The sequence below is a fragment of the Sinohyriopsis cumingii genome, chromosome 10 (assembly GCF_028554795.1).
Source record: "Sinohyriopsis cumingii isolate HCF-2022 chromosome 10, ASM2855479v2, whole genome shotgun sequence".
NCBI lineage: Eukaryota > Metazoa > Mollusca > Bivalvia > Unionida > Unionidae > Sinohyriopsis > Sinohyriopsis cumingii.
Window position 1 is genome coordinate 99688270 of NC_142970.1, and position 18315 is coordinate 99706584.

At 35.3% G+C, this 18315-nt stretch overlaps 1 protein-coding gene across 1 annotated transcript in view; it reads left to right on the plus strand.

Moving 5' to 3' along the window:
* The window catches only part of LOC149790718 (uncharacterized), a 395180-nt gene that overhangs the window by 266529 nt on the left and 110336 nt on the right, over positions 1-18315 (plus strand). Inside the window, exon 6 of the mRNA XM_089973252.1 lies at positions 15154-15238. Coding sequence (XP_089829378.1) covers positions 15184-15238 — 55 coding nt within the window. The 5' untranslated portion in view covers positions 15154-15183. The remainder of the gene's footprint in view (positions 1-15153; positions 15239-18315) is intronic.

The window sequence follows — 18315 nt, forward strand, 5'->3', positions numbered from 1 at the left end:
TATATATATATATATGTATGTATGTATGTATATATATATATATATATATATATATATATATATGTATGTATGTATATATATATATATATATATATATATATATATATATATATATATATATATATATATATATATATATATATATATATATATATATATATATACATAATAGGTTCTTGAAATTGTCTCTCAGATTGCCCCCCCCCCCCCCCGCAAATAAGACATAAAACATAGCCTAATGGCGAGAAATTCTATTTTCCTTTGCTTAGACATTCATACATTATTTGCTAGTCTGTCTACATACTTTGTAAATTCGGAAAATGTTTTCGTCTGAAAGTTGTAGTCAAAATTGCATAAACCATTAATTATGTCATTTTAAAAAGCTGATCGTGCAGCAACTGAATGAGCCTTAAACACTTTTAATACTTAGGAAACTAATTTTGTATGTAATGACTGAGAACCATTTGCAGAATACATTTTCTTAATACCATGCAAGAAAATGGAATTCCATTGTTATACCAAAAAAATCTAACTTCTGAGTAGGTATTCTTCTTCAAGTTTTGGAAGCGAATGATTCTAAAGTTAGGAACAAATATTGAAATCCACATAGTATATTGAGAAGCAACACTTCTTTATTACTTAAATAATTTAAAATAATCATAAAGCTTTCTACATAAATAATAGTTATAAAGGAAGCCGTATTACATATAACAGTCATAAAGGAAGCATTGTTACATATAACATAATCATAATGGAAGCCATATTAATTGCAGCATAGTCATAAAGGAACCGTTATTACACATAACACAATTATCAATCCATTTTGACATATCACACACACACACACACACACACACACACACACACATATATCTATATCGGACAGAGCTGTTTTATTTTTATTTTTCATGTACATTGTTACATATTCCTAATGATGAAGTTACTTTATTCCCATAAAGCCGAATGGTTTACGCCCACATTTAGTCGGCTGAATCGTTTACGCCCACATTTAGTCGTCTGACATTTTGTTGACACCAGTGGTGCTAGTACGGTCAGGTACATTTTACCACTAAGGTATTTATTGCTTGCCGAAACGCCGTACCAGAAAGGCGTGGTCGGTGGTCGGTACTGAACCGGTAAGTGTTGCATCACTGGTTGACACTTAGGTAGTGCTAAAGGTCTTATCGTCTGGATCCCTAATTAATATACCTTCTCTCGCTTAGAATAGATTTGGCCAACACTTTAGAACAGTTGAAAGCTTTCAAAGGGATCATATGTCTCTCTTTGGCTTTTCTACAACTACTTGCAGTTTGGATACAGATGCAAGTGCATTTATAGTAAATAAAAATTCATCATATTTAGGCACGATCGTTCTGTCTGTCTGTCTGTCTCTCTAGATAGATAGATAGATAGATAGATAGATAGATAGATAGATAGATTAATAGGCCATGAAATATAATTTTTTTCAAGAAAATATGTTAATATACTTTCGGCACAATACTAACAACAAAAGATTTCTTGCGAGCGAGGTTTAACGAACTGTGTCTGAGCTAAGGAATTCTGTGTTTAGTCTATATTTGTTTCACATGTAGCCACTTAGCATACATATGGCGTAGCTACTGAGTTTTGATCCTGTACATAAGGTCTGTATGCAGTAATGCCTTGTAGACTCGGTTCTGTGAAAGAAACGGGGGGGGGGGGACATGTCTGATTATTATAGTCTTAGATGCAACAATAGCTTCATTTATTATCGGACGATTGCTCCGCCGTTGTTTGGAATGTAATATGATTGTTCTGTCTTTTTGGATCACGCGACAGAATGTCATCTTGCTAATCTTGTTCCGTCTGATTTCTTCCTGACTGAGTGCAAAGTGTCTTTAATGGGTTTTTCTGTCATCTGCTTTATGTCACCGGATAATAATACTTTACATGATGGTTTCTCTCTTTGGAACGTTTGAGCTATGTCAGCATTAAGGAGTAGGAACGGGTCTTGAAGGGAGGCTTTTGGTGGAGGCATACAAAATGAGGTCTTGAAGGGAGGCTTTTGGTGGAGGCATACAAAATGAGGTCTTGAAGGGAGGCTTTTGGTGGAGGCATACGAAATGGGGTCTTGAAGGGAGGCTTTTGGTGGAGGCATACAAAATGAGGTCTTGAAGGGAGGCTTTTGGTGGAGGCATACAAAATGGGGTCTTGAAGGGAGGCTTTTGGTGGAGGCATACAAAATGAGGTCTTGAAGGGAGGCTTTTGGTGGAGGCATACAAAATGAGGTCTTGAAGGGAGGCTTTTGGTGGAGGCATACAAAATGAGGTCTTGAAGGAAGGCTTTTGGTGGAGGCATACAAAATGGGGTCTTGAAGGGAGGCTTTTGGTGGAGGCATACAAAATGAGGTCTTGAAGGGAGGCTTTTGGTGGAGGCATACAAAATGAGGTCTTGAAGGGAGGCTTTTGGTGGAGGCATACAAAATGAGGTTAAATGAATGAAGGTGTAGTGTAATCGTAACCACTTGCGAGATGCGAAAACGTACAACACGCATTAAATTGGGAACAGTATGGAACCGGAACTACGGTTTGTCATATACCCTTCTCGATTCTTGGTTACCGCTCCCGTCTCAGCCTTCCTATGAAATTAGTATTTTGTGGAAATCCAATGCACGTGCTGGAAGAAAAGACCCAAGTAAAGTAAACACAACGCGATTCATTTTTCTTGGTGGGGGTGGCAGTGTTGTGTGGACAGGGGAAGGAGGGTGTTAGAAGGCACAGTATACCTTGAATCATATATAAATGCTTCCCAATAAGGTCACTAGCAGACGATATTCTGCCCATTTTGCCTGAACGATGGGTAACCTGGCAGTTTTTCCTATATGCGATCGCCAAAATTTACCATTTTTAACAAGGCACACCGAAGCAAAGTCAATTTAAAAATCACAAATATAGATACTAACAGAACGATTCATTTCCGTTCTGTATAATTTTCGCAAAGGTATCTTGAGATTCAATGAATATATTTCAGCTTACAAACACCATATAAAGTCAACTGTAAATCTGCCCGCTGACCACAAATATGGCGGCTGATGACGTCATTCGGGAACTATCTTTACCATGTTAAATAGTGCAAATAAAGAAAATCAATTCAAACGTTTGAACAAATTTAAGAAGTTTGATGCTATATCAACTTAGTTGTATTGTATCTTTTGGTTTGCTCCGAATATGGCGATGCACACTATGACGTCACAATATCAATGATGTCAACACTAGATTTTAACAATTATCAGTATGAAATAAGTGTTTTGACCTTTGTTCCCCAGACTAACATCTGCAGAATCTATATGCAGATTTAAACTGGGCATGCGTAGTACCCAATATATTGATAGCTTTGCAACATGACGTAACAGCAGGTCCAGATATTACGAAAATGAGCTAAATATATCAACTCATCCTCATGTTTGTAAAGAAATTTGAACATTACTAACTTCTAAGTGTGGTTAGAGTCAAACAAGAAGGCTTGAGTTACTTTATATTATAAGTTAGATTTAAATTTGTCCGGTCAAACCCTTTCGTGATTTTTTGACCAGGTCATTGTCTCGTAACATCTCAAATTTACTTGATTAAATTGTGAGTTTTAAATAAAATATATTTGCTATTTCAATTTGCTGTCAACAATGAATGATTTAAAAAAGATCCAATATTTATCAAGGATTAAAATCAGTCACTATTGTTTATATTCAAGCAGGAACGTCTTTTCTAATGTTTCAGAAACTTTGAGAATTGTCAACTTCTTTAACCTTGATAAAGAAGGATTGTTAGGTTTATAAATTGTAAACTTTCTCATCATTTTTCCTAATTCTATCTCTGAATAAAGTAATTAATATCGGAAGGCATTATAATCAACACAATTTAAAGTCTCATTTAGAGAACACAATGCGACAAAATCTCGTGAAACCTGGGCCAGGTCTTTCGTGACGTAGTAGTATGTTAAGGCACGTGATGTCATTTCTGTGTATTAATCCGCAATACAGACACGAGGCATTCACACAATATTCCTTTTCAAGAATAGGTTTATTAGGTTACGTGTTTAAGAATACTATTGTGACTCTATGGTCTTAAACTAAGCAGAAGCAAATAGCGGAAACCAACTAGTTTTGTGAAATTTGACAGATGATATATTTCCCTCTAAAAGCAAAGTGACAATTTAAAATGAATAAATATACAGCCTTGCGAATTAAAACAAAATAGTCCAAAATGTTCTATCACCAGTCCTAATGAATATGGTTCTAGTTAAATTTCAGTGGTGTTTTAAATTAGATCCAGCGCTGAAGACGTTGAAGTGCCTGCATGGTTTAATGCACTTATGTACCAGTATCCTGAAGAGTAATGACGCAGTAACAATCTTCCAGTTAATTGTAACAATGTAGTCCTAGATGAGCTTTCGTAATTAACTCTAATTCCAAGCTAATGTTTCCCTCCAAGAATATTATTTAAGAGCACTTGGTATGTCCAGTGATTAAATAATTTGAATAAATAAGTTACACCCAAATCAAAGCCTGAACGCAACAATGATTGATTCTGCCTAATGATTTCAAAGCAAATACGATCAATTTCTCAAGTTAAGATTATAAATCCATCTTTCTGACCTAGGTCACAATTAGAAATTTCTAAAAATGGTGGCTATTTACTGGAATTTCTTTCTAGAAGGTCCTGGCTTGTTTACAAAATCAGTGAATATAATGAAGAACATGGTAAATATAATGTTCTTGACTCAGAGCAAGATAATGATCCTAATATTTAACCCACACTCATAGAAATAGATTAACTATGTACTATTTGTTTACAAAATAAAAATAACATCAATGTCTCTAATCAGGAACACTGAACTTGATTTTGGACAAGGTCAAGTACTATATACAATTATGAATAGCAAATAATGATGCAGAAAAAATTAATAAAAAATACAAATTAAAGATAGATAAAAAAAAATACACGTACTCGTTTTACATAAAGGGGTATTTTAAATGGAGATTAAAATGCTTGAACTGTTGAATGTTGAGGCGTTGAATGACTAAAACTGGCTCGCAAAACTGGCAGTATTGTAAACGTGTATTGTCCACAGTATCTAACAGTACAAACACTGAAATATAAAAAGATATACTCCATTAATAGATCTTTCAGGTTACGCTATTATGTTTGTTTTAAGTTTCAAGCAAAAAGCCCAGACTCTGATCTTTCGGCGCTATCTGTGCGTACAGATGTGAAACCGTGCTGTTCTAATTTGAGTGCAGCTTATATATAGGGGTAACAAGATAACCGGGTAGGATTTCCGGATTCACAACAGAACACTTTTGACGATGATATAAATACAATGTTTAATAATGAATGACTTGAATGAGGAATTAATTATGAATAATGTGTGCGTATATATAATCCAAATATTGGATTAATTAACATAAGAACGCACAGACTTAATAATGAAAAATACAAATAAATTACTTTACAAAATAAAAAGTCAAGGGGTGAATGGTTCACAGTGATTTCACTATGAAAAGATGGATATAGTTTACTCAGCTAGTAAACAATGTAAAATTTTTGCTCGTGCAAACAAAAAGGGACAGATATACAAATCATCTTTACAGTCCCGAAAGATACAATGGGTTTTACGAACTCCAAAATTAGCCCACGGTTAAAAGATTATATTTAAGGAGATACACTCCGTCATCATCACACATTATTTCAGCTCCACGGCTGCTAAAGTTCAGCTTCACAGCTGCTATGGTTAATTTATGTGGCTGGCTTTACAGCTTGCACCACGACCCCGATCACTCCGATAACTTTGAACGCTCTAGTCACTCTGATCAGTCAGACTACTCCGATCCCATTGGCCACTCTAGTCACTCTAGACACTCTGGGCACTCCGGACACTCCATACACCCCCGACACTCTGGACACTCTGGACACTCCGAACACTCCGGACACTCTGGACACTCTAGATAGCTCTACAACTGAAGATGTGCAAGTCCTTCAAGTAGACCTCTGACTGACAAGAATATCCGTAATGTAAAGAGTTTTACCTATGGTGAGGTATTTATACAAAGATATAGTCTGTGCACTGAAGGTATTCGGTTCTTCCCATCGAGAGCACTTCGCATGTGCGGCATAGAATGAACCGAACTCATTATTTCGAAATACAACACAGTATACATAAATCACCCTCGGGTATCGTTGTCCACAAAAGACGAAATCCGAGTACATGTATTTAATAAATAAAAGAATTTATACAATTCCGTGACAGTAGGTACATACTGTAGACTCTGTTGAAGACACTGTAGAGTGCAAGCTTAGGCACATACAGTGAATAATAGGATTTTACAAGCATTACAGTGTGTAAGCTTAGGTACTTAAAGTGAATAATAGGTATATTACACGCATTGCAGAGTGTAAGCTTAGGCACATACAGTGAATAATAGGTATATTACACGCATTGCAGAGTGTAAGCTTAGGCACATACAGTGAATAATATGTATATTACACGCATTGCAGAGTGTAAGCTTAGGTACATAAAGTGAATAATAGGTATATTACAAGCATTGCAGAGTGTAAGTTTAGGCACATACAGTGAATAATAGGTATATTACACGCATTGCAGAGTGTAAGCTTAGGCACATACAGTGAATAATAGGTATTTTACAAGCATTACAGAGTGTAAGCTTAGGCACATACAGTGAATAATAGGTATATTACACGCATTGCAGAGTGTAAGCTTAGGTACTTAAAGTTAATAATAGGTATATTACACGCATTGCAGAGTGTAAGCTTAGGCACATATAGTGAATAATAGGTATTTTACAAGCATTACAGAGTGTAAGCTTAGGCACATACAGTGAATAATAGGTATATTACAAGCATTGCAGAGTGTAAGCTTAGGCACATACAGTGAATAATAGGTATATTACAAGTATTACAGAGTGTAAGCTTAGGCACATACAGTGAATAATAGGTATATTACACGCATTGCAGAGTGTAAGCTTAGGTACTTAAAGTGAATAATAGGTATATTACACGCATTGCAGAGTGTAAGCTTAGGCACATACAGTGAATAATAGGTATATTACAAGCATTGCAGAGTGTAAGCTTAGGCACATACAGTGAATAATAGGTATTTTACAAGCATTGCAGAGTGTAAGCTTAGGCACATACAGTGAATAATAGGTATTTTACAAGCATTGCAGAGTGTAAGCTTAGGCACATACAGTGAATAATAGGTATATTACAAGCATTACAGAGTGTAAGCTTAGGCACATACAGTGAATAATAGGTATATTACAAGCATTGCAGAGTGTAAGCTTAGGCACATACAGTGAATAATAGGTATATTACAAGCATTACAGAGTGTAAGCTTAGGCACATACAGTGAATAATAGGTATATTACACGCATTGCAGAGTGTAAGCTTAGGCACATACAGTGAATAATAGGTATTTTACAAGCATTGCAGAGTGTAAGCTTAGGCACATACAGCGAAAAATAGATAAATTTCAGGCATTTAAAGGTGTAAGGTTATCGACCTAAAGTGAATATTTGATACCTTACGGGCATTGAAGAATGAAAGCACAGACAGATACAGCGAGAAATAGATAATATACGGGCATTGAAGAATGAAATCACAGACAGATACAGCGAGAAATAAATAATATACGGGCATTGAAGAATGAAATCACGGACAGCTACAGCGAGAAATAGATATATTATGAACATTGCAGATTGTGCACTTCGGAACATAACATGAACATTATATACCTTACGGCCATTGAAGAGTTCAAGATTAGGCACATCAAATGAACATTAAATACCTTATGGACATTGAAGAATTTTAACTTGGGCACCTTAAGTGAACATTAGATAGCGTACATGCGTTGAAAAGTGCAAGGTTACGCACATAAAGGGAAAAATTCGATGCCTTACGGGCAATGAAATGAGCCATTTTAATCACATCAAGTGAACTATCGATACCCTATGGGCTTTGATGAATGGAAGCTTGGGCACGTAATGTGAACATTAGATACCCTACTGGCTTTGAGGAGTACGCGCTTCGGCAGATAAAATGAACATTAAATACCTTACAGACATTGGCGTGTGAGTGCTTCAGCATATACAGTAAATGCTTGATACATTGCAGTTGTCTAAAGTAGTATTTGAACATAAGAAATTATAAAGCTTAATTATTAAACGTTTTCCAGTACCTTAAAACACATGGACAAGATATATTAATCTTGTACAATACATAACTGTTTCGTCGACGCGTGTCCAACCATACCTTTCAGTGTGACGTTACAGTCATCGCAGTCATGTACAGCCCAGTGGATGAGCTACACGCTCTCGAACTGCTTAGTTTTAGAAAAACAACGTGGAGTGCGTTTGTTCTGAATCCGATTCTTGTTTACTTTTCATGTTGAATCGAAATATGACACAAAGAAAGTTATCTATTTCAAAAGACAAATTAACTGTTTAAGGTAAACATTCTCCCCTCGATCTGACCCGTTCAGAAATTATCTTCAATTTTATCAATGAAACGTGTATGTATCTCCAGATATACAGAACCCTGTTTAACTCGGAATCCAATTAATTCAATAAATTTGACCACAAGTTTTTATGGATTTATATTATATTGCTATTATCTTATAGTGTCTGTGCTCTGGTAAATTTTCACAGCGAGTTAATCTTTCAAGCTGGTTTCTGTACACAGCGAAGGATGATTTAATGAATCAAACTAAACCAAACGCGCTGTATGTAAAATAATTTAAAGACGGCGTAGACCCTCAAAACCAGCTGTTGTACATGTGTTGCAAAATACAGGCAACATGAACGCCGTTTACAGATATTTAACATTATATATATATATATATATATATATATATATATATATATATATATATATATATATATATATATATAGTCACCCGTCAAATTTACAAAGTTACCTTATATAGAAGGTTTCTATCTTCCTAACCATATAGCCACCGTTATGTTCGTGTGCCGTGAAACACTGCATGCGTGCACTCTCTCTCTCTTTCTCGCGCTCTCTCTTTCTCGCTCTCTCTCACTCGCTCTCTTACTCTCTCTCTCTCTCGCTCTCTCTCTCTCTCTCTCTCTCTCTCTCTCACACACACACACACACACATACGTACAGTTCGCGTTTTTATGTCTTAATTAAAGCCTAGCAATATTCCCTAATCAAATTTACAAAGCTTGAACACAGTTTCAATCCTGTTACTAAAATGTTCAGTGTTAGTTATAGCGTCATACATCGATTTGACATAATGATAAAACTGGTTAGTTTGAAAATTTACATCCCTCTGTAACATATTTACACGGTAAAACCAGTTATTCAAGTGAACTAATATTGACACAGTAAAATTATAAGTAGCGTTGTCGTTCATTGTATAATACTGGGTGGATGTAACAGTAGCTTGTAGTCTTCAAGGATGTATATCTATCAGGCTGTACTTGGCTTTCAAAGGATATATTAGAATCAAGTTCATACATAGCATTATGCTTGTCAAAGTAACATGACTGCAGTTTTATGACCGCTGTGACAATATCGTAAGATCAAAATTTAGGCATTCTCAAAAACATTTCAGTACGATACATTTTACACCATAACAAAGAAAATCTCTCCTTTATCAGATAGTTGATAGTTTATAATATTATTTAAATATAATCTCTGCTTTCATCCAAGCAAGGATAAATATTAGAATACAGTTTCTTAGTAGACACTTTAGTAATAGCTAAGTGACAAGTCACAGTTGTTTTTATGTCGTATCGTATGCTATATAATTTATTTGGACAGAAATTTGAGTTCATATATAAATAAACTCTCTAATGGCTGAATATTGTAAATGTCTTACAAGACAATATATACTTGTGTATGTGTGTATGTATGTATGTATGTATGTATGTATGTGATTCTGAAGCTCTCGTTTGTATATCGTCATTTATCTTTATATCTTTCTAACTTACATTCCTGTTTTTTTATTCATTGTCCACTGTCCACTCACTCTCCTCCTATCTATCTATCTACGTATCTACCTACGTATCTATCTATCTATCTATCTATTTATCTATCTATCTGTCTGTGTCAGTCCGTCCGTCCATCTATCTACCTATTTAACTAAATATATGTTTGTCTCTCTGTCCGTCCGTCCGTCTGCCTATCTATCTATCTATCTATCTATCTATCTATCTATCTATCTATCTATATATCTATCTACCTATCTGGGTTTCTATCTGTAAGTATGTCTGCCTGTCTAATGTCTGTTTGTCTGTCCATCCGTCCGTCCGTCTGTCTAGCTACTTATGTACATATCTACCTAAACACATGTTTGTCTCTCTGTCTGTCCGTCCGTCCGTCTGTCTATCTATCTATCTATCTGGGTTTATGTCTGTACGTATGTCTGCCTCTGTCTGTCCGTCTGTCTGTCCGTCCATCCATCCGTCTATCTATCTATCTGGGTGTCCGTCTGTAAGTATGTCTGCCTGTCTAATGTCTGTTTGCACATCCATCCGTCCGTCCGTCTGTCTAGCTACTTATTTATCTATCTACAAATATGTTTGTCTCTCTGTCTGTCTGTCCGTCCGTCGGTCTACATACATACATACATATCTATCTATCTATCTATCGATCTATCTCTTAGTACTGAGTCCGTCGTGTCAACATCTTCATACAAATTATGACTATTAATAGTTATGGATTATCATTTCCGCATAAATCTTAATATATGAGCTTATTTTGATACTGACTTTCGCATAAGTTTGTAAAAAACAAACTAAAATAAACATAAAAATGAATAAAATCAGTCTGGCACGGTTGGACAGTCATTGGTATTTGCCAAGGAGAGAGTGTTTTGTATAGATATATTGACAATTATAATAATGTACTGAAAAAAATGAGTCCCCCCCCCCGCTCTGCCACACACATATACTGAGAAAAGGCTAAAACGCCAGTATATTTTTTATCTATCAGACAACTCAATGTTGATGCTTATCCAAGAATCGTTGTGGAAGTAAATTATATGTTTTAGTGCGAAAGGCGTGGTATCTGAAACGTTACTCTTCATTTAAATTCTGTCGAACATTCGTGCGTAGCATTTACATCCTCTAATACAACGGGAATTGGTAGTCCAGAGCAATTGTGTTACACATCTTCTGTGTTTGTAAAGTAGAAGACCAATAGGATGCCTCGCATTCGATAATTTGACCAATAGGATGCCTCGCATTCGATAATTTGAGATAATTACATCATTTAATTGAAAACCGCACATCTGCATACTATTTTGGTGCACGAAAAGATATTTGTTGATCTTTCCTCATTGTTCTTTCATTTTTGTTTACGGTATAAATACATGTTTATATCATTATCGAATGGGGGCCCCGAGTGGCCGAGTGGTCTAAAGCGCTGTCCGTTACGGATCACTGCCATCTCACCTCTGTCTGCGTAGGTTCGAGTCTCGGATTCGGCCAATGTGGGTATGTGAGAAAGCTTGCCAGTAGCTTGCGAGGTTTGGTGGTTCTTTCCTGGGATTTCCCGGGTTCTTCCTCCACCATTAATACTGGCCGCCATGTATAGCCTATCGTGTGCTGAAAAATGGCGTTAAACCCTACAACAACAACAGCAACAACATTATAGAATGACGTAGTAAACGTTATGCTAAATAGAACGACGCGAGAATACGTCAATCGCATTTCAGCACGAAAACCTTCCTTCCCATTTGACTGATATCAACTAACATTATTGCTGCTGCCAGACTGAACATTATCAAATTCCCTTTTTAATTCAAGTTTTAAATCGCGCCCATTATTTGTGTCATGTACCATTAAATCATTATGACGCTAGTATCACGCAGCATTCGGTGTTATTGCATGTAATTGCCATTTATCTGCAGATTATTTGAAATTACCAGTACATAGCTTAAAAACGATATTGGTGAATACAGCAGCCTAAACTTTTAATGTTATTATAATGTGGGCCTCTTGTATACTTTCATCTGAGGGTTCAGTTTTCTTTTTGTTTGTTGTTGTTTTATGTTTTGTTTCCCGATGCAATAATGCATGCGACGATTTCCCCCTTTTTATATTTATATCATTATTCAATATGATTAATTATTTTGACCAATTTCATCAAATTGTCCCCCGGTCCCCGTTCGGCCAAGTTGTTATTGGCGCTCGCCTTTATACCGCATTCTTATATCTCATCTCCATCCGTGTTAGTTCGAGTATCGGGTCGATCAATATAGGTAGGTATGTGAAAAAGCTTGCTAGTAACTTCTTGTGGGTAGGTGGTTTCTTCCTGGGGGCTTTCCCTAATAATCCTCCATCATATATAATGACCGCCATGTACATCCTATCATGTGCTGAAAAATGGAGTTAAACCCGACATAACCAAAAACCAAATAAATCGTTTACAAAAAGAATTTTCAAAAAAAGCGTTTCGCCTTATGTATGATATCAGTTAGAACAGATCATAACGTTTTTATCCTAACATTTTAGTCACGTATTGCTTCGTTCACTCATTCGTTTGGGCCTTTGTGAAAATGATAATAATAATAATAATAATAATAATAATAATAATAATGATAATAATAATAATAATAATAATAATAATAATAATAATAATAAACTATCTTTAACGAGGATAACACATTTGGTAATGGCTGACCCATCTGCCATGTGGTCCTCAGAACACATAACACATAAGCAGGTACCTTACTAGATATATAAATCCACAAATGAAATTAGGTATAATTAAAAAAAAGCAAATAATTTCAGGAATTGATCGATCGATAAAAAAATTCTGCTCAGTAAGATGAAAGCAAAATAATAAGGTTGACTACATGCTGAAATATTATGAACTATATATCAGATGAAAATGCTAATGTCGTTTACACTATTATTGTGATATTGGTATAAGGAAGAACATAAATAATGCTTTTACTGTCATCATTACTAAACTTAAGTACACCTCGACGCTTTCAATAACAACGATTCTATCTGTTACAAAGAAAAGGTTTTCTTTAAACGAAATTTTAAAAGACAGGCGAAATAATACACATGAAAATGATGACATTTAAAAAAAAATATGTTCACGATCCTTTCTCTTCATTTGTCTGTCAAATTCCTATACGAAACAAGGCATCACAAAGACCACGATTGCTTATCAAAATCATTCACTAAATTAGGAATCGCAAAGACCATGTTGTTTATCAAATTCATGTGTTAAATTGGGCGTCGCAAAGACCAATTTTATTTATCGAATGTATACACTAAGTTAGGAATCGCATCACCATGGTTACATATCAAATTCATGTGCAGATTGCGAGTCCGACTCACCACCAACCAAATTACATCAGACAAAAGAGGACCAATGTATTGATATTAATGACCATGCTTGTAAACTTCGATTGAGGATTTTAAGGTCAAATCAGGGAGCAGCTGGATCCGTGTAACATCATTTTTATTCGGACATTAGTATATCCAATAGTTGTCATATCACATCATAACATCATTTTTATCCGGACATTAGTATATCCAATAGTTGTCATATCACATCTTAACATCATTTTTATCCGGACATTAGTATATCCAATAGTTGTCATATCACATCATAACATCATTTTTATCCGGACATTAGTATATCCAATAGTTGTCATATCACATCATAACATCATTTTTATCCGGACACTAGTATATCCAATAGTTGCCATATCACATCATAACATCATTTTTATCCGGACATTAGTATATCTAATAGTTGTCATATCACATCATAACATCATTTTTATCAGGACGTTAGTATATCCAATAGTTGTCATATCACATCATAACATCATTTTTGTCCGGACATTAGTATATCCATTAGTTGTCATATCACATCATAACATCATTTTTATCCGGACATTAGTACATCCAATAGTTGTCATATCACATCATAACATTATTTTTATTTGGACATTAATATATCCAATAGTTGTTATATCACATCATAACATCATTTTTATCCGGACATTAGTATATCCAATAGTTGTCATATCACATCATAACATCATTTTTATCCGGACATTAGTATATCCAATAGTTGTTATATCACATCATAACATCATTTTTATCAGGACGTTAGTATATCCAATAGTTGTCATATCACATCATAACATCTTTTTTATCCGGACATTAGTATATCCAATAGTTGTCATATCACGTCATGACGTATTTAATTGCAAGGCTTCCCAATTGTTTCATGTCGTTAAACCATACACTCATTCAGACGTAGTATTTCGTCACAATAGATACATACCGTACGTTTTTGTCCTTGGACTTCCCATGCTCATCCGAAGTTTGAGGAACACAGATTATGCCCCCCCCCCCCCCGACAGTTCAGTTAAATTTTATTCATTTAATTTACGATGTATGTATTAATCAGAATTGTTTAAGCAGTTGATGATATACGAGAACAGTATGTATTTACATTTGTACGAAAGTCATACAAATGCTAAATTAACGTACATACTTGCAATTGTTTATGATATTCCTTAAAACTGTTTAATAATCTCTATTTAGTGGATCTGAAAAATGATGATAAGGTTTCATTTTGGCTTGTATAATTTAATTGTCTAGTTATATACATAATATAAACAATACAATAATTACCAATTTCTATTTCATTATTGAAACAAATTAAAGGTCGGAATGGAATATCTTGTAACATTCTCCTCTATCGCCAAATACGTATCTTTAATATTTCAAACGGTCCTTATGCACACATTCCCTCATCAGTTGGTCCATTTTAAATCTGTTTGTGAACGTTCGACTATCGCGTTTTGCAGTTGGTGGAGTATGACATCAGTAGAGTCCCTTAGATCATCAACATTGTTGGAGTTGTCATTGAGAGAGAGAGAGAGAGAGAGAGAGAGAGAGAGAATTTTCCTCCGGAAATAATATCAACAATCTCTATGTCATAAAAAGCCGTTAAAAAATGAGATATACACTTTCTTACAAAATGCTATTCGTCTTGTAGTGTGGAATGTTGTGTTTGCGTAAGTTAATAACTCATGAGAGCATTGTACGCTTCAGTTATAAAGTAAAAAAGAGTTTACGTGCTGATATTTTTTTTTTAGGAGCAAGATTGACGAAGACCATTCGTAAAGATGTGGTCACTCCTAGCACTACTTGCCATTTTGTGGAATTATGGGAACTGTCAAGGTAATTCATTGTTATTTCTTTTTTTAGTCAGCAAGAAAAACCCCACTGAAAAAATGCTTTCAAGAAAACAAAAGTTGCTTGCTTTATTGCGAATTATGTAACTTTCATTATTTTGTTCACTCATTCTTTATCAGTGTCTAAATTATGTTAATTTGTCTATATTATGATTATTTTTGTTATCAAAATATATAAAGATCGGTTTAAATTAAATTGAGCTTCATACAAATTAAAAAACGAGAAGTTTTAAAATAACTTTTATCAAAATTTCGTTTCAGTGTTTGTTATTGCACCTAACTTTCTTTAACATATATAAGAATATGATTTTGTTCCAGTCAATATAAGTATCACATATGAACATTGCACTTATTTTTGAATGTATAAACCCTTGTATTTTTCTCTTTCTTTATCTTTTGTTTTTCATTTTTATGTTATATCAGTTTGAATTTCAGTGTGAAATTTGTGTTCTATGTACACTCTCAGCCCTTGCTCTCCCAACTTCCCATCCCCAACCCACACGAGCAATTCCCCAACCCACCCGAAAATAAAGAGCAACAGGAACAAAAAAGTAAATAAATATAAACTTCAAATGTATGTTGCATATGCGCGGGTTAGTACTCGCACTTAGGAACATTAGTCATTTTTATCGACATATGCTTTTAGGAGGACGAGACAGAATTCTTGTACCGTCCATCCGAATTAATCCATACAGAAGAGGTACAGATGCCGTAAAGCATGTACTCTTATATGCTGAATTGTTACATATATACGAAGCTATGTGATTACTCGTGTACAATTTATATACCGTGCTACCTACGCAATGTAGTCAAGTTTGCCTGCTTTCGTAATTCTGGTATGGAGCTCTGGCAGGAAAGGGTGATACGGTGTTGTATTACATTTAGTGAATGCGATTGCTGGAAGTTGGGGATGACAGAAAGTATACACTCAGCTGAAAAATAATAAGGCATCAACAAGTTGATTTGTTTTAACATTAGCTCGACCACTATAAAAATAATGAATATGTATAACAGTCATTGCAACTTGTCTTCAGCCACCATTAATATAAATCACCGTACTCCGATTACATACATTAGATATTAATTCTGTTAGTGTTCTAAGAAGCTCAAACGCACAATCTCGATAATATTCCTATACAAATTCCTCAAAACAATGGTGAGGTACGCCTTTTAGAGAAAGATATATATATAGGCACATATTGGTAAAAGGTTTCTACCCCATCCCACATCCCTCTCTACCCCAAAATGGTTTCCCAAGGTGGTCGAGTGGTCTTAATCACTTGTTTTTACCGATCACGTCCATCTCACTTCTGTCTGCATTGGTTCGAGTCTCGAGCTCTGCTAATGTGGGTAGATGAGAAAACTTGCCTGTAGTTCCCTTGGGTTGTTGGTTCTTGCCTGGTTTTCGCAGTTTCTTCGTCCAAAATATATGTTGGCCGCAATGTATAGCCTATTGTGTGCTGAAAAATGGCATTAAACCCACAACATCGTCACCAACAAAAACAACAACCGAGAAAAGGAGAAAGACCGTCCTGCGCAATGACAAAATTTCATATTCCGAAAGCGTGAAAGGAGAAAAACCCTATCGCACAATAACAAAGTGAATTTATTAAAGAGACACAATGAACCAGTAACATTTGTCATTTGAGGACAAGCGTCTAGAAGTGAAATGTTTAAATAAATTTAAGTGATTCTTAAGCATTATCCTTTATGCTCAGAGTTTCATAACATGACTGTGTCCGAACAAAAGATTTCATTATATTTCCCATGATCTCTTTTGAAATGTGACCATTGAATAACAGTATCATGTGTATGTTTTATTTCTCCTCTGAATTTCATGCACATTATAAATTCCTTCAGCTGTTTGTCAGCGAACATGTCATAACCTACACTTTATCTGATATGATACGATGATATGATAACTATGTAAGGTGTTTCTAATAATGCACTTAACATATTGTCTACGTTTCCTGTGTATGCCCTATATCACGTATTTTTTGTTTTTGTCTTTAATGGCACTGCTTCGCGTATTTTTGTTTGTCATTGCCGCTACAAACACGTCACTCTCCATTCCTGTGCACGGGTTCTACGCTGGTGTAAAGCCCTTGCACACTAGCTTGACTTAACGATGGAGACGTACTTAATTTCTCTCTGTAATTAGCAAGAAACGCTTTCTGCTTTAGTCAAGTAAAAACCTCTTTCTGTATATGTCCTACTTGTGTCCAACGATATCTTCGTCGTTGTTACTGCGAGCGAATTCCGCAATAATGTAACGTATTGGCACCTTTGTTAATGAACTTTAAACTCCCCAAGTTATTGACACTTTTACCTTGTTTGTCCATTTTGTTGTCTCGCAGATAGGATGTACTAGTATGTCTTCCACGTACAATTATTGTCTGGCCTAATTTGAAGATCTTCCACGAACAAGCATTGTCTGGCCTAATTTGAAGTTTGCCGTCTTTTACCTTTGTCAACATCTTGACCACATGTTCTGCTTCTTTTTAACATATAGTATTTTTTGTTGATTTAACCACAAGTCCATTAAAAGGAGAACTGACCACCTTCTTATGTAGTCCTTTATGTGGCTATGTACATATTGTTTACCTGAAGGTATGACAGAACAATCCCTCTGCAATGTGTCTCGGTAATAGGAGCATTAATGCTAAACATGTACCAGATGCGTGTGCAGCACAAACCTGGAAAAGCGTCGATATGGGATACTCGGTCTTGGAATTCGGATTCCCCATGGTGCATTTTGTAACTTAGTAAAATCCAATGGTAACTGCAAGTTTGTGTATCTTTCAGTTATAAAGCTCAGCATTCTTGCGTCGTAACTGCACTTCTCACTTACAGTACAGTTCTGTGAGTGACAATATAAGTAGCTGACACGTTATCGGTCACTCGTTTAGCTCGTTAGCATAAAAAGTAATATATTATTCTGCATGGAAATCTGAACCGCAAACACGCAAGCAATTGATCAGAAATAAAAGAAGTTCCGGTGAGATCTAAACGATAATTATGACATAATATAATCAGGTTAATATAAATTTGTGCAACCTCATT